The sequence below is a fragment of the Mesitornis unicolor genome, unplaced genomic scaffold, assembly GCF_000695765.1.
Source record: "Mesitornis unicolor isolate BGI_N332 unplaced genomic scaffold, ASM69576v1 scaffold42195, whole genome shotgun sequence".
NCBI classification, from domain to species: domain Eukaryota; kingdom Metazoa; phylum Chordata; class Aves; order Mesitornithiformes; family Mesitornithidae; genus Mesitornis; species Mesitornis unicolor.
The window spans coordinates 3,591-31,276 of NW_010184304.1; the positions used below are offsets into that span (position 1 = coordinate 3,591).

At 41.0% G+C, this 27,686-nt stretch overlaps 1 protein-coding gene across 1 annotated transcript; it reads left to right on the plus strand.

Annotated features, from left to right (window-relative positions):
- Positions 1–27,644, plus strand: MTTP (microsomal triglyceride transfer protein). The gene is made up of 18 exons (XM_010184422.1): positions 1–135; positions 5,033–5,220; positions 5,794–5,937; positions 7,733–7,840; positions 8,596–8,712; positions 10,200–10,339; positions 11,217–11,367; positions 14,756–14,913; positions 16,392–16,560; positions 17,115–17,222; positions 18,201–18,413; positions 19,486–19,697; positions 20,312–20,409; positions 20,511–20,632; positions 21,396–21,623; positions 25,684–25,808; positions 26,150–26,320; positions 27,236–27,644. The coding sequence occupies exons 1-18, from the start codon at positions 75–77 to the stop codon at positions 27,402–27,404; spliced, it is 2,682 nt and encodes an 893-aa protein (XP_010182724.1). The 5' UTR covers positions 1–74; the 3' UTR covers positions 27,405–27,644.
- The last annotated feature ends 42 nt before the right edge of the window (positions 27,645–27,686 follow it).

The following is a 27,686-nucleotide window of genomic DNA, read 5'->3' on the forward strand; positions in this document are numbered from 1 at the left end:
CTCCACTCTCAGCAGCTCACTTCTTGGAGGCTCTCACACTTCATGCAGCAGCCAGGAGCTTGGGGCAGTCCAACATGATTCTTCTTACCGTGCTCTTCCTTTGCATCATTTCCACCTACTCAGCCTCTGTTAAAGGTAGGTCTGTACCAGGCTTGGTTCAGCTTTTGGCTCAGCAAAGGCATCACCAGTGTGTGTATGCAGATCTATTTTGGATCAAAAATTATAATCTTTACTCGTCTGTCTTGATGCATTTAGTAATTACAAAGGCATGAGTGCTTGTAGCATTCATGTCAGCAGAGGGGATGGAGGAGACGATGTTTTCAGGTACACAGGGCCAGTGGTGTGAGCCAGGAGACTGAGGATCTTGACCTTGCTTAGCCAGGACATGCTGTGGGGGCACTGACTTGAAAGGGCCTATTCACATGCTCAAAAGTTAAACACACAGAAGTGCTCTGGTGGAGCAGGGCCAAGAAGTGCTCATGGCTCTCCAGGTTTCAGCTTCTGAGCAGTTGACTCAGCTCCCACTGAAGCCAGTGACAGGAATCCCATTAATTTCACGAGAAGCTTGCTCTGCAATAAGTCATGAAAACCTGGAGAGGCCTTGGGAACCCGGCTTTGCTCAGGTGTCCTGACAAAGGTCAAGGGTATGAAATGTGGAAAGTGCCTGCTTCAGCAGCGCCAGTGTATGAAGCAAGGAAAGGTGTCTTCACTAGTGGCCCTTTGTGTACAATCTGATATTACATTTAGAGGAGTAGCAACCTTAAAACGTGAGCTGACATCTAGTTTTTGGTTTAATGAGGATGTCCTCATCATGATGTGGAGCAAGGAGGGCACACCATCCTAGGTGAGATTGTTAAAAAGGCTGTAGAGGTGCTCTCATGGATACCTCCTTCTGCTCCCTGCAGGGGATCCAGGACACTGTATCTGTGTAAGCACAGAGCAGCAACTTTCCTCCCTACCTCCATACCACCTTAGGACAGGAGTTACAAAGCAAAGACGTTTGCAGGCAGTTCCTCTGCCCATGACTGTGTTTCATGAGACTGCCAAGTCACGTTTCAGGCTAGATACTGATGTGCCACAGTTATGGTGTCTGCTCTTCCCACCTTCTTTATGTGAAGTAATATCTGCTTGTCACCTTACATCCCCTGGGTATTGAGCAAACGTTTTCTCATTAATTAGTCCTCCCTTCAGCTCTGCCAGGTCTCATCTCTTTCTTATGCAGGGAAGCTGAGAGCTAAATTACTGTCCCAAAGGCCAGGTAGTGCCTCAGTGACAGAGCTGGGATTAAGATGGATGTTTTAGCTTTCCACCAGCCATGCTGCCTTTTGGAAATATTGAAGGAATATTGATTTCTTTTAAGTCAGCTAGATTGGCACACATGGAACTTTCCTACTGCAGTTCTACTTGAAAAATGTTTTCGAAGAAGCGGATGGGGTTTGCTTTTTAAAGCTATCCGGTATCAGAAACTGTGGCAAATATAATTTATGAAGGTAGAGCCAGCAAGTAGTTAGAGACACACATGCTGTGCATGCCATATGTATTAATAAAAGGCACAGGGCTTGACAGCTGTCTCTACTCCTGCAGTGTAACCTTCTGTATTATACAGTATCATGATTTAATTATAGACTTGGCATGTTACTCCTAATGACAGACACTTAACATTACTAGTCAAACTATGTGTTATGCACTCCACTTTGAAAGCAGGCACTTCTGACCCCAAGAGAGCATGGCCGATTGCAGTCTTTATGTCCATCTCTCCTCCCTTCTCAGTCAGTGGGACATCTGCCATCAGCTGAAATGGGAATGGCTATACAGGCAACAAGGGTCCCAGTACTTTGCTGAGTAAAAAGGAAAGAGCTTCTAAAGGCAGGGCGTTTTTAATAAGAAAAGTTTCTATCAGAAATGTGTATTCTTAAATAGTACCCATGTTTTCTTCATGAAAGATGGTATAACAATTTAGTTATGCTGTTTTAAATACTGGTTCTGGGCAGTGACACTGTGTCTCTGTCCCTCAGCCACCAAAACCCCCCTTGCTTCTCAAACTGACCACGCTACCCAGTTGTTTCTCTTGGCTTCCCCATTTCCACCAGGGTAAGTGCTGACTCCTAGGGACTGCCTTCAATATGGCCTCACCCAGACTGCTTCTCTTGTTTCGATCCATTGCTGTCACTGATCTTTTCCATCAGTGACACCAGTCTGGCAACTAAAGGCGTCTTCTGCTTTGGCTTTTGTGGTGTTCTCTATGTGTGAAATAGTGAAAGCTATTCTTCTAGTTCCCAGAAATACTTAGCAATTATTCATCTTTTCCATGACACTTGGAAGAAGCTGCTGCCTCATTTGCTCATCTGTTTCCTTCAGGAGGGAACAGCTCTTTTGTATCTGGGGACAAGCAAATGCTAAAAGCGAGGAAGAGAGAAGGAATTCCTGCTAAACAAAAAAAAGATCTATGAGCTGAGCTGTGGGACAAGGAAGAGAATAGGTGAAACGTGCTTTTAACTGAAAAGAGAGAGGGAGCAAAACCACAGCCATCCACCTTAATTAATAAGATCTATGTCTCTCAGCACCCAGATCATTTTTTTTGGATGTGCTTTCCCCCCCATCTTTTATCTTTAGATGGGGCTGTGTCACCCTCTGCATTTAGAAAGCACCTAGTGGGTGGCATTTGTAAAATCTCAGCCAATACTAAATCATTAGCACGACCATTTCTGCTGCAAATGAAGGGCATTTTGAATGAGGAAGCAACCAGCTCCGAGGTACTGCAAGGAACCAGGGGTGTCCTTGAAAGGCACAGCCACCTCTGGGCAGGCACTGAGCACCCTCTGCTCTCAAGGGCAATGTAGCTTCAAAGCTGATAGGAGTGGGGGGAATTGGGGGAACGGCTGGAAAATTCTCAGTAAACCTGAAGGAAGGGTTGTACGCCTCTTGGTGATTTTTTTTCTTAAGCAGACACAAGACATGTAAAACCAGAAGAGTCCTGTGCCAACATTAATGCTTCAGCCTCCCTGCAAAAAAAAAAAAAAAAATCAATAGCCACAGCTGTTCCCTGTTCCCCAGGAACAAACTTACCAAACTTGATGTGTTACGTCTCCAGCTGGCGTAAAGTGTAAATCAGTCCAGTTCTGCATAGCTTTGCCAATTTACGCATGTTGCAGACCCAACTTGGTGGGGTTGCTGTTTTCCTCAGGGAAAGGTTCTTTGAAGCTGACCTTAACCTACTGCTATGACATCTGAGTGGACAGGGGATGGAAGCAAGCCAAAACTTAAAAAAGGGCTTTTGGGACTCTTTGAGAACTCGATACAGCTGTGTTGGAACTACACTGTTCACCTACATCACTGGGATTTAAAATCTGAGAGTGAAAGAAGAAAAGATCTTGGTTTTCCTTTTTTTCAGTGCAGTGATTTGAAATTTATCTAGCAGAGTCAAATAAAACACTGAGAGACATGACATAAATCAAGATAGCCTGTTGGTTCTCTGCAAGGGACTTTGAGCACACTGATTACATTACAGCATGCTTAAGATTTTTTCTGAGATGTTTTGATAGCTTTTTCCTCTTTATTTTCCCCTGCACTTGTCATAAGACTCAGGTGCATCTCCCTGAGGGCAGCACTTATGTTTTTCTTAGATTAACACTGTTGTGAAGTTGTTTCTGCTCTGCACCTCCTGAACTCCATGAAGAAATTCCCATTGGATTCAGTGGTGCAGCATTTAGGTCTGAGAGGCTGGTGCCATGCTGCTCACAGATAGCACCTACGGTCACTGTATGTGTATTTACTTTGCGGATGTAACAGCAGTTTGTGTACAGGCACCTTTCCCTTCCCTTCCCTTCCCTTCCCTTCCCTTCCCTTCCCTTCCCTTCCCTTCCCTTCCCTTCCCTTCCCTACCCTTCCCTTCCCTTCCCTTCCCTTCCCTTCCCTTCTTTCCCTTCCCTTCCCTTCCCTTCCCTTCCCTTCCCTTCCCTTCCCTTCCCTTCCCTCTACAAACTGTCTTCATCAGTTTTTCTTGTGTAAAAGAGACCTTTGTAGCCATCCACACCAGAGGAGGGAAGCCCTTGAAAGCAGTGAAAACTGTTATTATGTATACTCTTCATGACAAAATCTTTAAAGGGTATTCAAGAAGAAACTGATTTTCCTTAGGCACAGATTTTAGGGAAATGGTCTTAATTCCTGTGCCTGAGACTGGGTAAAGAATTGTGACATTGGTGCCACACATTCCCTACTTGGCTGCATGTGAGAGAAGAGAGGATAGGAAAGGGCGTGGTAGTAAGTAGTTTTGTAAAGGAAAAATAAAACCCATTTGTATACTATGGATCTCATTTACACTAACAAGAGTGTAACTGCATCCCTAGGGAACAGTCTATCCAAGTTGTTATTAGTGGAGGTGGAAATGGCACCATAAATTAGCTATGCAAGTCACATCTATGCTAGAATTTGGCTTTTTATATGCCTTAAAATACATCAGTTAACAGCAGAGGCACAGCTATGGGGACAATTATTAGTTTAAAGAACAAGGACGTAACTAATTAGTCTAAAATATATTTTCCCAATGTCTTCATTACATTCATGTCACCCGTGGGCAAGGCTCTTAATGGAAAGATTCGCAATAAACATGCAAGAAATGCAGAGAACAATTTCTGTTAGCTCCAACAAATTACGTCAGTGCATTTCAAATTGCTAAGCACACAAATTATAAAATTAATTACAGTATTTTGAGTTACAAATAATTTTGGATTAATTTCTAATGCTAATATATCCAAGTAAAGAATCTGAGTCTCATTTATTTAAGTGTAGATCTAGAACAAAGGATTTGTGGACATTCTTCAATATATGACATTAGTGTTAGCTGAATCACAAAAAAATCCCTGCTGCTCCAGTGGGATAGCCTCTGTAATCAAGTGTAGCAGGATCAGTCCCAGGAATCTTTTGTTGGCAATTAAATTTTTAATTTTTCTAAAGGTGTTTCTTAGAGAAAATGGCGGATTATCTGAGTTAGTCAATTCTAAAACACTACGTTTGTTTTTGCTTTCCAAAACAGGGCACACTACCGGACCAAGCTTAAATAATGACAAGCTATATAAATTTGCTTACTCAGCTGAAGTGTATGTTGATCGAGTGAAAGCATCACTGCAGAAAAGTGCAGGCTACCGGTTTTCTTCTGGTGTGGATGTCAACCTCCTGTGGAGAAACCCCGACAATGATGATGACCAGTTGGTCAAAATCACGGTAATTAATGCCATCGGACAACGTTAAACATGCCCAAACTTTTCTGCATTTATCTAACTGCTAACCAGTCTTGAAGAACTAATTTTCAGAAGATGAGCTGAATTTTTTATTATTCTCTAGTCTCATCAACTGAAACCAGCTTCTTTGATAAGCTGATTCCTATAGAAAAAGACTTCACAATATCTATCATCATAAGCCAGAGCTTCAGAATATCTCCTATATTTTGAAATTGCTTCATACAGCTTCTATAGCTTCAAACAACTGGTGTGCAAGCACCTACGTGAGGGGCAATAGGTTGTCTGAAGCCCTCGGTTCTAGATACAGATCATGACATTTGCTAAATAAAACCGGGTTTGGTACTTAGCTTTATGGTGAGTTTTTCTGCCACTTATTTCCCCAGTGCTAAGTGCTGGTTTCTTCAGAAAACACAGACATAGTAACCATGGAATATTAATAATCAGTGGCAGAAATTAAGAAATAAAAATATGTATTAGGTGATTTGGTCTATCCAGCCTGCCCCAGGCCAATGCTAGACTGCTCTCTACATGCATTTTCTCTGCTTTTACTTTGTAGATAAGAGATGTTAAAGTTGAAACTGTGAATGAACGTCCAGATGCTAAAAACATCTTCAAAGGAAGAAGCACAGAGAAGATCATCGGGAAGGAATATCTGGAAGCTTTACAGAGACCCATAGTTCTTGAGTTAGTCCGTGGAAAAGTAAGACCCCATCTCTTAAAATCCAACCCCTGAGGAAACCTGAGACAAAACTTTTCTTACAAGCTTGAAGAATTTACCAATTCACTATCCCCTCAGTGATCTTAATATGCCACTTGTCCTATCTTTCTATACAAAATACAATAGTTTAAAACAGACGGTACTTTACCTGTGCGATGGGCCCTTCCAGCCCAAGTCTCTCATGCATTGAGAACACCATGCAGTATTGAAGTAAGCAGCAGATTGGCCACAAATATATGTGTACATATGCAGATACATGCGCAATTGCTGGATAAGATTTGTGCTGTTGACTTCAGTGAGGCCAGGATTTTATCCAAGGTCTGAAGGCAGAAAAGGAGATAGACTTTGTCATTAAGGAGGTTATACTGAGTATGTGAGGAACAGCGTTAATCACTTTAAACCCTTAGCAAACGCTTTAGCGTAACTGTTTTTCCCACCTCTCTGGCTTGCTTATTTACCACAGTGTCCCCTCCATTTTCAGTGGTACCCAGTTAACGAGCTTGATATTGAAACAGCCTTAAGTGTTGTTCCTCTACTGGGCACTGCCTCCAAAAACCAGAAGAGAAGAGACAGTGAGCAGGTGTGTCTCAGTGTGAGCCTGGGTTTTATAGCTTGCCCTGAGAGCAATGAAGCACTGTCCCAGGAGCATGATGTCCAGTTGTAGCTCTCAGAGCCCCAGGTTTAGGCCAACAGTTCCGCTCTGTCCTCCACATCCTGAGCAAGTGGACAGGTGGGACGTGGGCAGAGGGGCAGTAAGAGGGGAGGAAGGTTGAAGGTCACACTCCCTTTTCTCTTCTGCAGAGCCGAGTGAGGGCTGTGACACCCTATCCCAGCAGGATCTTTACCTCCTGCTGTAAATAGGCACTGAGCACATACCCTGGCTGCCAGCTCAGCCTACTGAATTGCAGCTGCTATCAGGCCTGCTCAGGAACTTTCAGACTCAGCCTTGTCATCAGTTTTACACAACATAAAAAGAAACAGGGCACCACTGGCTCCCAACTGTACACATCCCTAAATGAGGACAGAGGTATCAGAAGAACACAGTCAAAATACATCTGCTCCTAGTATGTTATGCAGTTCACATGCTAAGACTGAAATGTAGTATTAAAAACTTGGGCTTTTTCTCAGGTAATAGGGTCTGGACACTCCTTTTATTATTTCTCTGAGGTACGATACTGTCATCCCTGGCAAAGTGATTTCACTTTCCAGGGTTGCCCTGAGATAACCCACTGATTTTACTTATAGTTCCTGAAAAAATGCACTTTTAAAGCACCTTGAATGCAAAGTGGAGGTGCAAAGTCTTGCTACCAGAGGAGAGGCTCAAGCACAGCAGTTGGCCCATGAAGTGCAAAGGTTGTGATGTGTTTGACACGTCATTTAAAGAATTCTAACAGTGATTTATCTATGATTCATTCTGGGTTTTTGTAATCTGTGATTAAAGTGCAGCAGATACTATGTGCGTGTGGGAGGGATTATTTGAGAATTATGCAGAAAAATGAGTTACTTGTGAAATTAAGTAAAGTTTCCCATTTCCCTTCTAAATTCTCTCAAATTAACAGGGAGGAAAGATGCTCACTGCACTGAAACTGTATTTAAGTATAGCTAAAGCCTGAACCATGTTTGTGGTGTTATTGGCAGTCCCTGCAGACTCTGGAGTTTGCTTAAATAAGGGCAACAGGACCAAATTCAGTTTCCCAATCAGGAAAAAAAAAAGGGAGTTTTTCTAGAGGGGATCCCCACAATCAATTTGTTATAGACTTGTTTTTTATTCCTACAGGTCAAAAACTTCTACTCGTATCAAAATGAACCTGGTTTTACCCAAAATATTAAGAGAGGTCTGGCTAGCCTTTTCCAGCTTCAGCTGCACTCTGGTACATCCCGTGAGGTATGGTGCTCTCCTGGCAAGATAATAATCAGCAGAGGAACAGGTAGAGCCTGGTCTGCTCTGAAAGGTGGACCTGTGGCTCCCACTGACTTTGGAAGGAATGAAGTGTGACAGAAATCAACCCTTTGATTGAATTTGAGGTTGGGGACATAAAGGCAGCCTTCTGAATATTTGGTGACACAAGTCAGGTTGCTGCAATTAACATAAAGAATTGGTGAAATCCATTTAATTGAAAATGCTTTTACCAATTTAGGAGAGTTTGGTATTATACCAACTTAAACCAAATCACTATAAAAGAAATTATACAGATGTTTAAAGTCAGTTGATTCTTAAACTCAATTCAATGGATTGGGCCATTTTAAATCAATGGGTATCCGCACAAAGTTAGCAATGGTTTAGCTGCATCCATTGAACCTGTGTTACATTGTTATATTTTTACATTTGTCCACATGAGCAAAGCTGGGGTTTAACTCAAATTCATAAGTATAGTACCAACTGCCAGGTGTTTCCTAACTATTTTTGTTTAAACAAACATTGCTACTTTCCGTCATAGTCATCTAATGAAAAGTTCCCCGGCCTATCCATAGCAGCTGGATAGAAACACTGATACCTTCAAAACCAGTAATAAACACAAACAGCGCAGCATCTCGTGTGAAAGATTCCAACAGTGGAGAAGAGTGTTCATCTCTGGAAGGTGTTACATGGTCCCAAAGATAAATTCAAGCAATTGTCCTAATCTAACTCTTTTTTCCAAGGTGGACATATCTGGCAAATGCAATACTACGTACCATGTGCGGCAAGATCAAGTGACTAAAATAAAAGCCTTGGACTCCTGTGAAATCGAAAAACAAGGATTTACCAGCCACAACCAGGTATAATTTCTTTAACAAAACAAAATCTGTTCTGCCTATTTAAAAACATATCCTTAATCGCTACTACTCATTTTCTCAAAAGCTCTTTCTTGCACTACAGAAAGCAAATTCTACATGTACCTTTTGTAGTATTACAGAATCACAGAATCACAGAATCTCAGGAGTTGGAAGGGACCTTGAAAGACCATCCAGTCCAACCCCCCTGCCAGAGCAGGATCACCTAGACCAGGTCACACAGGAACACGTCCAGATGGGTTTTGAATGTCTCCAGAGAAGGAGACTCCACAACCTCTCTGGGCAGCCTGTTCCAGTGTTCTGTAACCCTCACAGTAAAAAAGTTTTTCCTCATGTTCACATGGAACCTCCTATGTTCCAGCTTGCACCCATTGCTCCTTGTCCTGTCATTGGACATCAGCGTATTACTATTCTATTACTCACAGAAATTTCATATGTAGTACCCATGGGGAGAACAGAGAATGGATTCTCCTCTTGTGCAAACTGCCTTGCTCAGCTGACATTAAGTGCAGCACACCGATTTTCATAATTTTTTAATCTCATCCTTAATACATTTTAGTTTCTATGTAGATTTACAGCACTTTTGTCCTGGCTGTACTGAATTTTTAATCAATATGAAGCTTCTGTTTCTTTGAAGGAAAACACTATATACAGTCACAGTTATAGTGACAATTGTAACCTGTTTCCCAGCTGCTAAGTCACGGCATTTAGGGTACAGAATAAATGCTGGGCAAGATGCTGACTCCAGAGTGGAGCCCTGTCAGGTTTGCCTGAAAGGTCAAAGGCTTCCATGATGGACACATGTAATGTAGATGTGCTGTAGAGGTAACTGAGGCTCTTAGTGGTCCTTCACTACTAGTAAATGCCTTTCTAAGTGGTTACTACTGAGTGCAGGCTGGACATGTGCTGAAGGCACTGGGATTGTCCACATCAGAAACGGACCTTTCTCAGCTCAGAGAAGTATGAAAGTAGCACATGCTTTGTTAATAAACTGGCTTAACACTTGTGACCGAGTTCCTGATTTTCACACTTGCCACAAAGACTTCATCTTGTTTATAAACAGATCAAGCAATGTGGCTGGCTTGGCTTCCCAGGTGTGAACATGACACTCTCATTTACAAAATATTTCCCTGGAAAAGCTTCTCATCTTATATAAAATGTATTTTTAACTAAACTTAGTGCTGGGCATTGTCTCAGTTATGGCCTGCTCAAAACTTCATCCCATCCTCCCCCATCTTTTTTTACTGGTATGCATTGAATTTGAAACACATGGCACAGAAGTGGGTGACTTCTTGTTGCAGAAGGAATTACTGAGAAACTGAAAGATCCTGGTCTGTAGGCTTAGCTTGAGGTGTTGTCAATCCACATGTGCTTTCCTCCTTCTGTTTCATTGCCCTGATTTCCTGCCTCTTTTCCTATTCTGTTGTTTATTGATCAGTCTTTTTTCTGCTTGATTTTTTCATTATTTATAGATTTTAGATGTCAGTACAAAAGCCACATCTGCCACAATTTATGTGCTGGAAGACAGTTTCATTAAATCCATTAAGGCAGAAGAAAATTATGTTTTGTTTCTGAATTCCCGACGACAAACAGGTGCCAAAATAGTTTCAAAGTAAGTTGGGCAATTTGACTGTCATTGATAGTAGCAGGACTAGTGGTTCAAGTCAGGTTATATGTGTACGTCTTATAGCATCAAGATTTAAGGCTCTAAACTCTCCAGGTAAGGATTTAGGTCTCTTTTGTATCTGTATGGTACTTAGTCCCACTTTGATTAAGATATCTACCATACTGCAAATAATAAATAATGACATTCATAAGAAATTAAATGGAAAAAGCTGGAATTGGCCAAAACATTTTAAGCAACACATTACTGCTGTAGCTGTTCCATTTCTGTGTACTCTCATTTCTTAAGAAATACTTCCAATGGATCTCCATTTCTAGTATGTGAAAGTTCAGAAGTATATAAAACAAAATATGATGTACAGAAAGAAAACAACAGTGAAACCTGGATCTGTGTTAGACTCTCGAGTCTAAAACACTGAAAGTCTGGAGAAACTGATACAAAAGAAATTATTCAGGCATCTCCTTAGTATTACAATATTTTAAAAATTCAAAATCTTGCTTTCCACATCTTCTTATGAGCAAATATATGAAACATTTCAGAATGTATACAGTTACTGAAGGCTCTTTACAAGGTGCTATAAATCCATACTTTGGAAAGTCTATTATTTAGATATTTTATGCCGCATACCTCTAGCAGTAATTCTGCTGGTGTCAGATACTTCTGTTACGTTAAAAAGCCATGTTCTTGCCATGGTCCGAATGCCATAGACTTGCCATGTTCTGCACGTTTTCAAATAAGACTTCAATAAGTCTGTATTCTGTATTTTTGGTCTGTGGAGGGTTTTTTTCTTTCCTCTTGCTTTGATTTCTGCATTTCTACTCTAACGGTTGAGCTCTCATGATATCTTCACTGTATGGATACACAGACAGAGACTGGAGCTGAAGTCAGTCCAAGCTGGCCGTGGCCTGATTGCTGGGAAGCAAGTTGCCAGTGTTATAAAGACCTTGGACTCCAGTTACATTGCTGTGCCACTAGTAGCAGAGCCAGCCAAATCCGAATGCAAAAAGTGTCCTTCGGTAAGTAAACACGGGCTTGTTGGACGTCAGGTGGGCTAGCTGAGCAGAGCAAGTGCAACTGAAGTTCCTGTCCAAGCAGAAGATCTCCACTAGGAGAGGTCTAAGGTAGCAATTAAAATACACCCCAGAGCAGAGAGCACGGTAGTGATGCAAGGGTGGTCCACCATACAAGGGTGTTTTAAGATCTACCTCTGAAAGCACCAACCTTTTTGCTCTCTTTCAAAGATTGAGTGCAGTATTTCTCAAGACCATTGGAGAAAGCAACACCCTTTTGTTTTATCTCATCTTTGTCAACCTTGAGTTGGCAGGAGCTTATTTCCTCTAGGTAAAGGAGTAAGAAATAACTTTTAAGGTGGTTGGCCAGTGTTTATAACCAGTTCTATCATGGAGGAGCTGAACTGCTCCAGGATATTAAAGGTAGTCAGCCATTCCTTAGGCAGGCTAAACATCTGTTAGTGATATATCTCACCTCCTCTTACTGCCTGACCCTGAAGAAAGGCTTTTCTTTAAAAGACTTTATAGATATTTTACAAGTATAAAATGGGACTTCAGTATTCTTGGGAAGCAATACTATTCTCATTTTTCCCTTGGAAAAAAATTACTTTTTTAAATATATAAGATATCTAAAGACTACTAAGATATGGTAAATGCCTCATTTTTTTGTTTTACTGGTGCTATTCATCATAAACTAATATAAACTGCTACAGTGATTGTTAGCAAACAGTTTTCATGCTATTACCATGGTGGAACAAATTTAGCAGTGAATGGGAACATTAAAGGTTATTGTTCTCTGTCAGTTTTTGATAAGCAAGATAAGGCTTCTATTCAGCACACATAATTTTAAACCTCCAGAGAGATTCCTTATGAGCACAAATACCTTACTGTATTGGAACTTGTGCTAGTTATTTGGAAGTAGCATTGCACTGTAATAATTTATCTTGTCTAATGCTTGTTAAGCCACAGAGAAGATAAAAAGTTATGTTGGGGCAAATGAAATAGAAATGATGCTGCATGTGTGCTGAAGCAGTTCTGACCTGGGAACATCAAGGGGTCTTAAAAAGTGCAGGGACAGGTACTTTTTCCCTGCCCATTGATGTTTGTGCTGACCAGTTTGTCACTTGGAACTGAATTTGTCATAATAGAGATAATTTCCAGACCAAGATAACAAACATAGGGTATAATTCCAGAGCACTGCCTGGAGACTGAGATATGTCATTATAAACCTAATGGCACGATGAGAATGAAGTCCTGCTTTCTCACTGTATTTTACAGTAACTACTATGAAAAGATGGGGTCTATAAACAGAACACTGTATCCAAAGCAGCAACATAACATTTGGTACTTATATATCATAGTCTACATTAATGCCATGCTGACATGGTATGCCCTACAGTTTTACATTTTCAAAACTCTTTTCAAATTATAACAAGTCTTATCTATTTTTATGAATTTGGTAAAATAACCATTGCTATCCCCACTTCACAGATAGCACCACTATCTACTGTGAGGTTATGGCCAACAATTACAATTAAATTTACGCCTAGATTTCTGTGCTTAGACATCAAAAAGCATGCTCTTTTCAGAACACCTCATGGTTCTTAGTTTTTTTTAATGCTCACGGTTCCTACAGGAACAGATTCTTGCCCGTTCTGAAACTGAGGTGGGTTTGTTCTGCCTTGTGTAGCCAATCTTTGTAGGTTGGTAAAGCAGCTGTCAGACACTGACATTCAAAACCAGCTCCTGCTCAGTTTAGGACCTCTTGGTTTGACTTGAATTCTCTGAGTGCCCACAAGACCTCTGGACCAATCTCTCTGTCACAGAGACAGAGATTCGTGTCCAAGCTCAGCTGCATTGCCATGTGGAAGTGCATGCATCTGTGCCTGAGTCCTTGGGGTATTCAATCCAAACTGCCTGACACATCAGGAGAATGAGGCCCCTTGCAAAAGTCAACTGTGAATGCTGTTTTTTTAAGTCATGGTCACTGCAGGAGATGGCAGCTGCTCCTTGTAGTAGTTGAATTGTTACGGCAACCCCCACAAAGAGGAAGACTTGGTCTCCACTCTCCTTTACTTGATATGGCTCCAGCTCACATCTCCCACCTTGCTTGTCTCTAGAGTATGGGCTAAGCTGACTAAGAGCAGTCCCCACAGCTGGGCTCTGCACAGGAGAAATACAGAATTAATGAGGTTAGAGGGGTTTTGCTGGGCTGTGTGCAACTTCAACAGTGGGAATAGAAAGTGACCCATATGTTTATCCAATTTCAGCTTATAATAACCACACTGACCTTGGTGCTAAGCACTAATCACCAGTTCAGGTTAACAAATCCATCTGTGCTTCAGAACACAAGCTCCTCCCAGCTGGTCATTAATCCTCAGGAAATATCCTATGTCTCAATCATTGTTGCCTAATTATTTGTTACAGTTGATGGAAGTTGCACTCTGTACCACTGAATGATACTTCTATTTGCCAGCAGGTTCAAGTATTATTGCCTAATAAAAACCCATGAAAAGGGGAAGTATTTAGTGAAGGTCAAATACATGATAGTGTTATTTTGGTCTTGGGAATACTGCAGTAAACTCTGCTACAAAGAACAGCTGAATTTTCACCAAGGAATGTTCTTGATAATTTGAGATAACAGAGGCAAAGGCAAATGAGAGGGAAAAGGCAAAAATACCTACACCAGTTTCTTATGAGAGTGTATCTAGGATGACAAATATAGGTGGTTTGATACCTTGTTGGCTCATTCAGGTAAAAAATGTGGTGTGGGGAATAAATACAGCAACAACATATGAAGAAGCCCATACCTGTTCTAATCCCATCTTACCTATCATTTTGTACAATAACCACAAATCTTATGCAGGTTTATGAATAAGAAATGGGACATAATTATGGGACATTTACTCCTGTTTCACACAAACCGCTTACAAAATTACCATCATCTTCTATGAAAATATGATTAATTTGTGAATTGTGCATCTCCTACATTAAAAAACTGACTTGGGAGAAAATAGGAACAGAAGGCTGTATTTCTGTGAATACAGAACACTGTATTCACCAGAAAGCACAGTAAATTTGCAAGACAAGAGAACTTACTTTTTTCCAGTTACAGAATAAATAATCATGTTTTGTTCCAAAATAGATTGCATTTAAAGCAATGTACAATATCAGGAAAATACTGAAGTGTTGAAAGAGAGACAGCTATAGAAAAGTTTCAAATATATTTGTGCTGGGATATAAATTAAATAATACTTAACTGAAGGATCAGCGGTCAATTGGATTTTAGCTAATTTGAGCAATAGCTGGCCCATATATCTGCATTTAGTAAATCTGATTTTGAGAACTGAAATCACAATCTAAGAGATTTGACATAATGTGAATTATTTTGCAGCTTTCTGAACACTGGCAGAGCATCAGAGAACATATGTATCCTGAAAAACTTTCCAAAGTTGAAGCAGCAAGAAGCTTTTTGTCCTTCATTCAGAACATCAGAAAAGCTACGAAAGAGGAGATACTGCAGATTATTAGAAGTGAAAATAAAGAACTTCTGTAAGTCATCATGAACAAGCTTTCAAAATGTTTCTTACTTAAAACTGTAGAAATGCAAATGGCATACAAACAGATTCAGTTCAACTGGTGATGTACTAGCAATGTAAAACCAATATTCAGTACTACAGGAAAAGGATTTTTTCTTTTAAGATGTGTTTTTGTAGTATAATATATATATGCATCACGCTGTTCAGCTACCAAGACTGTATCTACAATGCAAGGCAAACATGCTTTGTAGCTTACCCAAAGGTTCTCATTGATTCCACGAAAAGCTGGAAAATAAGTTCACTCTCTAAGACTCCTCTTTGAGTTTTAGAAAGCAGGTATTCTTTATTACGCGCAGGGAGTCCCCAGGATCATTCCTTGGGAGGACTCCAATTTTCCCATTACAAAGTGATTGTTTATATGCTACCTATTCATACATAGTCATGAGACATCTGAGAACTCATTAATACGAAGCAGGGATTCCTCCAAAAATCACTAGCATACAACACCTCCTATCTGGGCATGCGCCCTACGACCCTCTGGTGGTCTTTGGGGGGTTGTGGGGAGGAAGGCTTATAGTCTTCAGGATGAAGGCTTATTGTCTTCATCACTGTCAACTTTTCACCTTTCTTGCAGAAGCAGATGTATTTTGTCACTTATTCTGCTAATTGGGCATTAGCAGCACTATTTCTCTAAACATCTTTGGCTACATAAACACAGGATACCTATATTTCATCCCTGGACATTCCTAGATAGGGTTCGTAGAACAGACAAAGGGGTTTCTGTTCAATTGGGGGATACCATTTATCTTCAAAGAATGTGCTCTGGCCTTCTGCTTATCTGTGGGATTGCTAAGTCTGCAACTGAGTTTCACAAAGGTCCTACAAGCAGCAAGTTTAACCCTTTTCTCATCATCCTGACTGCTTACTCTGAAACACTCTATAACTTGTTCTTGACTTGCCCATTTGTTTCCTTCAAAAGGAAATACAGCAAAGAAGGGGGTGGTTCATCCCTGGATACTATCCTAATATTAGAGTTTGGATGTGAACAGTATGCACACTTGAACTTGGGAGTTGGAAATGTCTTTCAAACAAATTATAACAGTTGTTAACAATAGAGATAAACCTGAGAGTAACTCAGGTAGCTTAGAAGCCTGTTGTCTACTTGCCATTGCATATGTAGAAGTAAATTTACAATCTTGTCCTGTAAATATCAAGACACTGTGGATAGTTCTGGGTTTTTAAGTCTTTTTTGCTCCCACATTTGCATAAATTCAAGTATTATTATACATGGATATGAATAATTCCTAGATTTCACCTACCATTTTGAGGTGGAAGAATTCAGTTCCCTCCAATAAGAGTAAAAAATTCTGTCTCTTACCTGCAGTGAAGAGATCTTTCAGCACATTAGCTTCTTTCTTCCTATATGCACCAAAGTCTTTTCTGTATTTTCTAGCTCATTACAATGATATGCTCATTTCCACTTCTTTGTAGTCCGCAGATAGTGGATGCCGTAACCTTTGCTCAGACACCAGCATCGCTAGAGGCTCTACTGGAGTTTCTTGACTTTAAGGATGCAAGCATTTCTACTCTGCAGGAGCGATTCCTGTATGCCTGTGGATTTGCTTCTCACCCCAGTGAGACGCTCCTGAAATCTTTAACTGTAAGTCAAAGGACAAAACAAATACAACAGAGTTCATACTCTTGAGCCTCATCCCTCTCAAGGGGGAAGGGAAGAAGAAATGACTTTTGCTGTTTCCAATTTTCCTTTCTTTATAGCTTCCACAGTTTCTTTTAAGTGTGTCAGTAGCATAGAGCCTGGAAACAACCAAAAATCATAGGTCGAGACAGAATATCTATTTAATTTGTAAAATGTTACCAAAACTACTACTTGGAAAACAAACGTAATTCTGAGTGTTAGCACAACAATTTGAGGATGAAAAGCTTTATCAAAGTCCTATGACCATTTACTGTTTTTTTAAACATAGCTTCAAAGACAATCTACTATTTGAGATGTAACTTAAGGGAAAAATGGCAGTCAGTTTTTATGTGAAATGATAGAGCAGTGCTCTGCTTTGCCTGATCCCAGGCCATTGTGGTCATCACTACTTTTGCATTGCACTAATGTTCACAGGAAATTAGGGAGGGCATTCAGCCTCCTCCAGACTGTGCTTCATCAGATTTAGACAGACTAATAGCACTGCTTTTGCATCACAGGCTACATTCAAGGGTGATATCGCGAATGAAGAAATCAGAGAAACTCTTGTCATTGTCATGGGAGCGCTCATCAGAAAACTGTGCGACAGAGAAGGCTGCAAGCTTCCAGTAAGTATTTGCTGTTCATTGCTGGCCAAATTCTGGACTGCAACACATGTGAATGACCCTTGCTGATATTACTGGGAGAACATGAGAGACACAGGCAGCATATTCCCCCCCTTGTTTAAAATAAGCCCATTAGAGCCTCTGTTTGATAGAGATTTTTTTTTTTAATAATGACATCTACTTTGTCATCTTTAGGCTTTAGTCTAGTCTTTTCCCATTTCTGTGGATTTCTCCCAATTTGACCTTGTTTGACAGAACTTCTTCTCACTGCCTAGTCTGTCAGCAAAAGCAGAACTTGTGCTCCATTGTCCAAAAGCTTTGCATGTCCTCAGAGAAACACTAGAGGACCCAGGATCTATTTAATATTTGGAGTCACCATAGGTTATTTCAGCTCTGTGAAGAAAATCCATTGGTTCAAGTATCCTCTGCCTCAAATATGCATAGAATAACCCAGAAGGAAGGCTATCACCTTTACTATGTACTGAGTAGACGCTGGTGATAGAGGGTGAGGTAGATCAGACAGGGCACTGTAGCCTGCTGGATCTGTGCTCTTCACATTTGTAGCACACTGCTGAAAAGACACAGAGCACCTGAATGGCCCTCAGGATTCCCTTTCTCCTCCCCCTGCTAATTGTCAGGCACTCTTCAGCATTATGTTATGAAGCACTAAGGAATGCTTCCCTTGTCTTTTTTGTGGGTATGTGTCGGCCTCATAAGTAAGACCTGTGAAGTCCCTCAATCAGGGCAGGGGCAGCTAGCAAATGATAAATCTATGCAGCAGTGTCACTGTGGCTATAGCCACTTTGGTAATGCTTGAAGGAAGCCATTGACATACAGGTTACAAATGACACTTTTGCTAACCCTGTGCAACAATAGTTTGAAACAAAAACACGTGAGAACCCAGCCCTGCCCCTCCTACTTCTGCAAGGAAGAAAGGTGAGTTCGTGATCACCACTTAAACATGCTGTTGATTTTCCTTAGGCTGTTGTGGAAGCCAAAAGGCTGATTCTAAACAGATTGGAGAAGGCTAAGAAAGATGACAATGTGAGGATGTACCTGCTGGCACTGAAGAACGCTCTCCTTCCTGAAGCAATTCCACTGCTGCTGAAGTACGCTGAGTCAGAGGAAGGGTCCCTCAGCAACATGGCTGCCACTGCCTTACAGAGATATGATCCTTCTTTTCTCACCAAAGAGGTAAGAAAAAACGCTGCCCAAGAAAAGACATGTAAGAGACATTATTAAACGTAATGTATAAATTAACAGAGTTCGTTAGTCAGTTCCACTCTTTTTAAAGATGCCCCAGGTATGTTTTATTCCCTCTGGGAAGTTATTATACACACTTTGGTTCTGGCCAGAAATCTCTGCACATTCCTGCTTACCAAATTGCGGCTCCCAGTCTGTCATTGGTGGTCAGCCTTTGGCTCTAGAGTCACACGCTGCCACTGAAGGTGGCAGGGAGTCTGCAGGGAAAACTGGGCTCCCTTTGTAAGAGCACTGTCTTCTCTGCCATGTACAGGAGACATTAGGAACACACAGGCACCTGCATAACCCCTGTTCTTTCTTGTGCTTTCACATAGCCAGGGAGTACACATGAAGTAAGAGAAGGCTAAATTAGCTGCATCTTACCTTGCAGCTTCCAAGAGTAAGAAAAGGCATACAAAATAGCAGAACATGAGGTCCTGCCTCTGCTGCATTACCCTGCATCCCATTTCATACCTACTGCTGGCAGCTGTTACTGAGGTTGTCAGAGTGCTACTCTGCAAGGAACATGCTGGAGGCCGTTCTGTCACTGGGGCTACAAGGCTCTCCATGGATTTACCTGTAACAAAGATGTGTCACAACCTTCTCAAGGATGTGAGGCCACCATAGGCACTGTCTAGAAAATTAAAATTGCAAGGTGATTATTTTTTTTTAAAATACATCTTTCCTCAGCAGTCAAGGAAATCTCTTGATCTTATCACTGACACAGTATTTTGATCTTGGTGCTCCTGCTTATTCACAACCTCACTGTGAAAATCAGTGTGGAAGGCTGTATTTGGACTGTGGCTGAGGGAACATAACAGATGCCCCACTTGCCCATGTGGTCACTGAGCTATACATGTCTCATACATTCCAAAAGGACCATGAAAAACAGGGTGCTGAAAATATATCCTTGTGTATTAGCCTTAGCTATGGAGCTAGCTTAAGCTGATGATATAAACAAGATTCCAGTCTGTACTTTGCCCAGTCATCTGTGTAAGCACTGAATAATCTGTTTCCTGACCAGGTGAAGGCAACAATGAATAGGATATACCACCAGAATCGTAAAGTCCATGAAAAGACAGTGCGAACCACTGCAGCTGCTATCATCTTAAACAGTAACCCATCCTACATGGAAGTGAAAAACATCCTGCTCTCCATTGGTGAACTGCCACTGGAAATGAACAAGTACATGCTCTCCATGATCCAAGATATAATTCAGTTTGAAATGCCTTCAAGGTACATTACGTTCAGTATAAATAAATACAACTTGTCCTTACTCCTTTGCAGATACCCAAAGAACACACAAGTTCTCATGAATTACTACTGTAATATTTAAGGAGAGTAAAAAGGATGCCTGATTTTTGTATAACTTTTAAGTATTGATATTTCAGAATAAATCTCTGTATTTCAACAACATTAATTTAATAGCCAGTTACATTTTCAGAGGTACAAATAAGAATTAGGCATCTAACTTGCATTACTGCAAGAAATGTCATCTGTTGGTCTTAATTGTCTGAGTGAGACCCTTGCTTTTATATTTTAAAAATGACTGAAACAGGAAATTTTTAAACATCACATCACTAGAATGAAAACCAAAATATCTCTTCTCAGTGTCATTCATTTTCAAGCTTGCCTTTCTACCTAAGACTGCAAGGAGTAGCTGAAATTGTAAAAGAGACTCTGAGTTAAAGCAGATTTTTAGCGGGGAAAACGTGAGGGTTTTGAAGATCCTCTTTCCTACTGGGAAATTCACCCTCTCTCAACTTTTTTTCTACAGAACAGTAATACATTTGGTACCATAATGTTTTTGTGTCTCTGTGTTTCTGTTTGTTTGTTTTGAATTACCACAGCAAAATGGTTCGGCAAGTTCTGAAGGACATGCGTGCTCATAACTATGATCGCTTCTCCAAGATGGGCTCTTCCTCTGCCTACTCTGGCTATATTACACGTATGTCACCACAAAACCACCTTTTAACCCTGTTTGTATTCCCAAATATTTGATTAATCCACTAGTTTAGTCACAGGTACCTTCTTTCTTTTTTAATTAAGGTGGTCCTGATGTATCATCCACGTACAGCCTTGACATCCTCTATTCAGGCTCTGGCATTTTAAGGAGAAGTAACGTCAACATCCGTATTTTTGATAGAAACACTGAACTTCATGCCAGCCAGGTAACTGCTGCACTGTACATAAAAACTAAGCCAGCATGTGGACTTCTTCTTATAATTTTGTAATCAATTCAGCTAATGCTTAAGACCATAATGTTTGCTGAACTGGGCAGAGAAGAAGCCAGTAACAGGAGGGAAAAAGAAACCCCCAAGAGCCAATGAGGCATGTGTTTGCCCCAATCAAAAGACAACTGTATTGTTCTGTATCATATATAAAGTTCTGGCTATGGTTAAAGCCCATACTGTTTATCTGATGTCATCAGTAAAAGCTTTGCGAGTTTGTAAAATCCAATCCTGTGTTTTGGGTATAACACACAATGGAAATAAAAAGAGTAGACCAAATGTATGAATCAAAGAGATTTAAATTAGATGCCTCTGTTTTAGCCTTTATGTTGGCAACTACCTTCAATATTATAATTCTCAAAAAAATGCGCAGTGGAACATCTTTGAGTTTTCTTCCTAAATGTCTGTGGAAAATAGTCACAGGGATAAAGAAAAATTTGTAAGAAAAATAGGCTCGGGATTGTGAGCTGCATGTAGGCAAATTCTGCATGCATCTAAAGGAAAAAAACATGCTGTGAGATTATTTTATTTTCTATTTTTCTAGCTGCTCTACTTAGTTCCCTTAAGTGTTAGCCATACTTTTTCATCTAGAACTTCATAAACTAGAGTTAGGCTCTTAGACACTAAGCAAATGTGTAGGGTTGTTAACAGCCTGGGTCAGGCAGAGTTTTTTCATTGACTCTGCATCACTCTTGCTTCTTAGGTGGTGATTGAAGCTCAAGGTCTGGAGTCCATAATAGCTGCAACTCCTGATGAAGGCGAGGAAAACCTGGACTCCTTTGCTGGCATGTCAGCCATCCTGTTTGATGTCCAGCTCAGGCCAGTTACATTTTTCCAAGGGTATGGTGATTTAATGTCTAAAATGCTCTCAGCAACTGGAGATCCCATGAATGTGGTGAAAGGACTTATCCTCCTGACAGATAACTCACAGGTACTAATAGCACACTGCTTTTTCTGCCTCCTAAGCACAGATGCTCCCTCCCCCACATCGTTATTGTAGGAGATCTTATTTGCTCTCCCTCTGTTGCTGATAAACATGATCAATGGTACATAAGCTTCTTTCACTATGGAAGCAATAGAAAAGTCACAGGTACTAAAAACCAGAATGAAATCACATGAAAAGCAGTGTAGAACAAAGGTGAGTACACATATATCATTCTATAAAACACAGTACACTGAATGAAAGCAAATCCAACTGAGTTTCCTGTAGAAAACTCATATTGCTATCAGCTATGGCCTCCCCTCTCATAGTTTATAATAATACAGTATTGTCCCATGTGACCACCTAAGCTTTCCTCTTCAGAAGTTGTCCAGGGACTGTAAATCCAATTATGTAATAACTGAATGAATGAATCACTGGTACTCAAACTTTTCCAGATAATTAACCTTCAAAGAACAATGCTAAGACATCTAAATTTCAAGTGCTTATTGCTAGGCAAAACCAGAATTAAAATTGGGATTAAAAGTTTTAATGCAACTGTCACCCCAAACAGTCTGTTAATTTCATGCTTAAATATAGACTTGTATACAAATATAAGTGGCTATGTAATGTATTATTAGACATCTCTCTAAAAGTGCAGGGCCACCATTTGGTTTTGTATTTTCCTTCTTCCCAAGCAGAGATCTTGTTAGAATTTGTAGATCTAACAGCAGCACTCAGCTCATGAAACATCTGGATGCTAAAACTTTACTTTTTACTTTCTCCCTTTAATTCTGGGCAAAATAAAATGCCAAAAGCAGATGATGAGAAAATCAACTCTGATCAAAATTAGACAGAAACTCCCCCTGCACATGACAGCTGTCCCCATCCTGAACCCAGCTCAGCCCTTTTATTATAAGTCTAGCGGGCTTCCCATGTAGTGCACAAATTGTCGAACTAAAGCTCATTCCAATAATGCTTTACAGTTCACACACAGATTCTGGGCAAAAACTTTACGATGTCCTAACTTTACCGTGACCTATTTACCAAACAGACTGCAGAGGTGAGAAAGATAATCGTGTCCAGTCCTGAGCATGAGCATGGCGTTTACAGAACTAAATATTCCCAACTGCTGTGTGTGCACCAGGCTCCATACATACCCTGGCTGAATCAGCTGGCTGGGCGCTCTGAGAACTTTGCCAGCCAGCAGATTCTGCACTCCTCGTCTTTGGAGAACCTCTCAAAAGTCTGGCACATGTCAGGGCTGGGACTGCATGCCATTTTTAACTACCAGGGTGTAACATTTTTGGTCAGTCACTGACTCTCTGGAGGCCTGAGCAGAAGCATGATCAGATAGGATACCACTCTGCTTTCCCTCTTGGGTTGCCACTAGCACAGTTGCTGCCTAAGCTCTTTGGAAACCAAAACTGGGTGTTCACAACCAAAAAGGCATTTGTTCTTACCTCTAGCCCCCACAAAGGCAAAAATTGTTGAAAGCACTGTTAAGCACAGCTTCAGGCTGAGCTGCATTTTAAACACAGCACATCTTTCTAAGAAAAGTTTTACAGCTATGTTCCAGGTCAGCAGCAACATCAACACAGTTTGGGCACTTCCACGTAACCCAGTTAACTTAATTAGAAATGCTTTCATCTGTCAAGTTCTTGAACTGTGATTACAACTGTACCAGAAAACACTGTCAGAATGGGAGTGTAAAAGGCATAACACTGGAACCGAGGAAAAACAGTGCAACAGAGCCATAACTAACATAGCGTCTTGATAGCTGAGTACTATAAAATCAACAGCTCTCATAAAACTGTTTTTTTAGACTCCTAAGTCACCTGCATTAAAGTTCAGTAGTGTTAATATTTTTCCTAGGCAACACACCTGCCAGAAGCATAGAGAAATTAAATACTGTATTAATAGGTCAGAGAAACTACTTGAAAGCCAGACTCCAGTGGAAGATAGCCAGTTCCTAAAGAAGTGCCTGTTGAAGCTGTCTGCATTGCATTACAGTAGCACTGACAGTGCAGTACATAAAGAAACTTATTTTTTATTGAAACCGACTATGTTTTAGCATTTTAAACAGTAACAAATTACTGATTCTCACCTTTTGGATCACATTTTCCACTGCAAATGTCATGCAAAGCTTAAAATAGGAAGGGAAAAGAAAGTACTGCTCCTATAAGGAGTCTAGGTCCCTGTGATTTACACCTCCCATCAGTCTGGATTGGATTCACTCATGAGATGAAGGACAGGACTGAGCTCTAAATAAGGAAATAGATGAGCTAGTAAAATACAAGACAAGTACTCCTTAGTTTCTCTGCTGGTTTCAGTGACAAACCTGACTTAATTCCAGGTAGTCTTTAAAGCCTTAAACTGTGCAGGCATTACAAACCACACCTACTCTAATACTATTCGGTGCAATTTGACAATGCATCTAAAAATATCTGGTCCTCTGATTGTGTATATGTGTCTCGGCCAGAATGTATACTGTTACCTCCTCACTCATTAACAGCTACCCACCAATTCAGTCTCAATTAAAAGCAAAGTAAAATGAAGTAAAACAAGCTTTATCTCCACACCTAAACAAACTGACAAAGTATTGCCCCATTGCAATCAGTAGAAAAACACCCTTTGGTTTCAGGAAGGCTACAATTCCAACCTGTGATTTTCGCTTGGGTGAAAATAAGAAACCATAGCACAATATGACCACACTGGCTGGGGGTATACCAGATTTATAAGCCACAGCCAGCCCACTGCATTCTTACATTAAATCTCAAGCCTGCTTCAGCAGCAACTGACTGCCAAGTTGGTTTTGCCAAGGAGATCATTTCAGAGATTGTTTATTTACCCTAAAAGCTGAAGTAGCCATATACAGCCACCATAGTTATCCAAGTCCTCGATTATGGCAGGAAAACTTTAATGCTCTGAATAAAAACTTCCCCAAATGTTGCTACCTGCTCTAGGCATTAGGAAGCATGACTGTCTCTGCTTGCTTCTTTCTTAAATCTTGGGACAGTGTTAGCTGGAACTACCGGGCTACTGAATATCTGAGAAGAAAGGAGAGACTTTTAAGGTTCCTGGACATCAAAAAGGGGGAGGAAATTGAGTATTCACAGGTCCTACAAATGCCTGCAGCATTACAGGTGTGGTGAATACCACAGGCACAGAAACATGGGGGAGGGAGAAAACCAGATGGGAGAGAGGAGGAAGTGTCCTGTATGTGAGGGACATCATCAAAATAAACTTTTCCCAAATCAATGGTTCTTTTAAAACAGTGAATTAATCCACTAGTTCTTAGGGAAGCAGGACAACTATATGAAGTGAGTTAGATTGCCAAGCTGAACGAACCTTAAAATCTTGGCTGTGTGTCAAAACTTAAAATCAATGAGCTGCCATGACCCTGAGTTATATTATCACTTCCAAAATGGACTCCACGTGATGCATTTCCAGTTCAGACATAAAGATTCCAAGAAACCAATGGCATGCTTGATGGTTGATGGAAAATGCATTAAATGCAAATTCACAGTGACAATTAAGGTGCTTATGGGTTTGGCCACCCAGCCACTGAGGTTTTAAATCCTGCTGCATGGGGTGTGCAGAACACAGCTGCTTGCAGCACTTTGCATCTTTACAGCCAGTACAGGGCTGCCTGTGTGGGATTTGGGTGTGCTGAAGAAGCCACACTGCACTGCACCACTGCTGGAGCTCCCATGAGGAGTTCCCATCTGACTCAGCTGTACTGCCAGCAGAGTCGCCTTGAGGCTTGCATGGTAGCTCCTGGAGACAGGGGCCATGCTATTCCTTGCAGTGTTACTCCTTGTAGAAATTACTTCAGCTGGCACATAATGGAGAGGGGAAGGATGCAAGGTGCCTCACTTTAGCCTCATCCCATTTTCTAGGGAGTGATGTACATCAGGGATGTTTTGTCCACCCTTTCAGAAAAGTCCCCGATTCCTTTTTGTTCCTGCAAAATGACAAGTGTCGTGATCGCAGTACAAAAGGGAATAAGGAAACCACTGATGTCTGCAGTCAGTAATGGGGGGTTACCTGTGATTTCTGATGGCTCTAGGAGATGCAGCTGCAGTCTGGGCCGAGGGCTAGCGTGGAGTTCCTGGGAGGTCTGGCCATCGACATCTCAGGAGGGATGGAGTTCAGCCTCTGGTACAGGGAATCCAAAACCAACGTCAAGAACCGGTGAGATACTCCCAGCGCGCACTGTAGCTATAGAGAGCTCAGGCTTTTGGGCCCAGGTCGTCCCAATGAGAATAATTTTTAAAATAAAAGACCTTGCAAATGAGATAAAATTAAATAAGAGTTACGTACATGGGAGAACATTTGTACTTCTCTTTCTCCTTTCCACCTGGGTAATACCAGTTCCCACTGGTATCATCTGAATTATACACCTTTACCTGAAGAACAGACTTTTTTTTTTTTTGAGGGCAGCTTTTATGTATGGTTGGTAGGACTGTTTGCAATTTAATTTCCTCTTTCTTAGTGTGCTCTGAATTAATTGTAGTATCTGAATGTATTTGCAGGGTAGCCGTGTATATGACTGGTAACACTGAAGTGGATTCCTTCTTTGTGAAAACCGGTGTGGAAAACACTTTGGAAGTAGAAACAACATTAGACTTCATCTCCACGGTGCAGTTTTCGCAGTACCCATTTTTAGTCTGTATGCAGATGGACAGAGTCGGGTCTCCATTCAAGTAAGACATAAAAGCACACAATTTAAGCGGGGTCACTCCAGCCAGCTGCTGAATCTCAAACTTCTGGTGTTCACAGCCATGAGAGATTAACAAGAGGTCAAATTTCAGCCTAACACAATAGGTGCAGCACAGGTTACACACACCAATCTCTCTGCTAACCCATTCTTCCCTGTCCCGCAGCCCTGAGTTTCAGAAAGGACCTTTTTGAAGATCATAACTTGCTCCAAATCTGCACTTTAGTCCAATTTCCTGATTTGATTTTGCAAGTAAACTAACTGAAGTGGCAGGACACCGTTGCCCTTGCGCATGATCAGTTCTGATGGTGACCTGAAACTTTGCCAGCAGTAGTTCTCCATTACACTGTTGAGAGAAGAAGTGCATAGCCATAAACCAGCTGAAGTTGAAAGTTTTCTTCATCACCTGCTATTTACTAGTGTCAACAAAAGTACCTGGTGTGTTAAGTTATTGCAACTGTCATGTTCTATCACACTTTATTAAGGCACCAACTTTCCTGAAAGCTAAACAACTGTGCAATAAGGTAAAAAAGATGCTTTCCAGTAGCCAAAGAGTAGTAATTGCAAAGCCATGTCAGCAGCCGGGTTTACTGTGCCCTCCTAATCCCTATTTGCTAAATCCTAAAGGTGATAACATTTGCAGAGCCAGATGTCTATTTAGGCTTTTCTGATCCAAAAGATGGTGAGCCTGAGAGGAATTAGAGAACTCGGGGATCTCCAGGAAATCCTAAGAAAACAATATCTGTTATTCTGAAGATTTCAAAACATTTTCTGCTTATACCTACACATTGTGGAAGTGTAATCTCATCTGTACGTGAAGTGCTTATTTCTAGCCTCACCTACAGGGTACAGATTTTGCATAAATGTGCTAATGCTGGACCACCACGTTGTGTCTTTACAGGCGTCACGTGACCAAGTACGAAAGTCTGCCGTCTGGGAGACGGTACACTGCAAGGAGGGGGAAAGCAGAACTGTTGGAAGGTAATGAGTACCCTTTCCACCAAGAAAACTCCAACATGTGCAGGAACATTTTCAGCGCAAAGTCTGATTCCTCCAGCAACTGGTTTTGAAACGGACACCTGAGCTTTTGCTTTCCTGAATCCATGGCTTCCTCGATGACTTAGGCTTGTACGTACCGACATAACTTGGAGCTTGACCTTGCACTACTGCAGTTAATGGGAAATTTGCCATAGATTTCAACAAGCCAGGATCAAACCCTCAGTGTGTGCACAGTGTTTACATATTAACCTATATTTAAGACTTTTGTAAGAAAAAAAAAAGCTAAGGCAAATAAAGACCAATTTGGTAGTATTCCATGCACTCCCTTAAGGGTGGTGCTCATTCTTTATTTT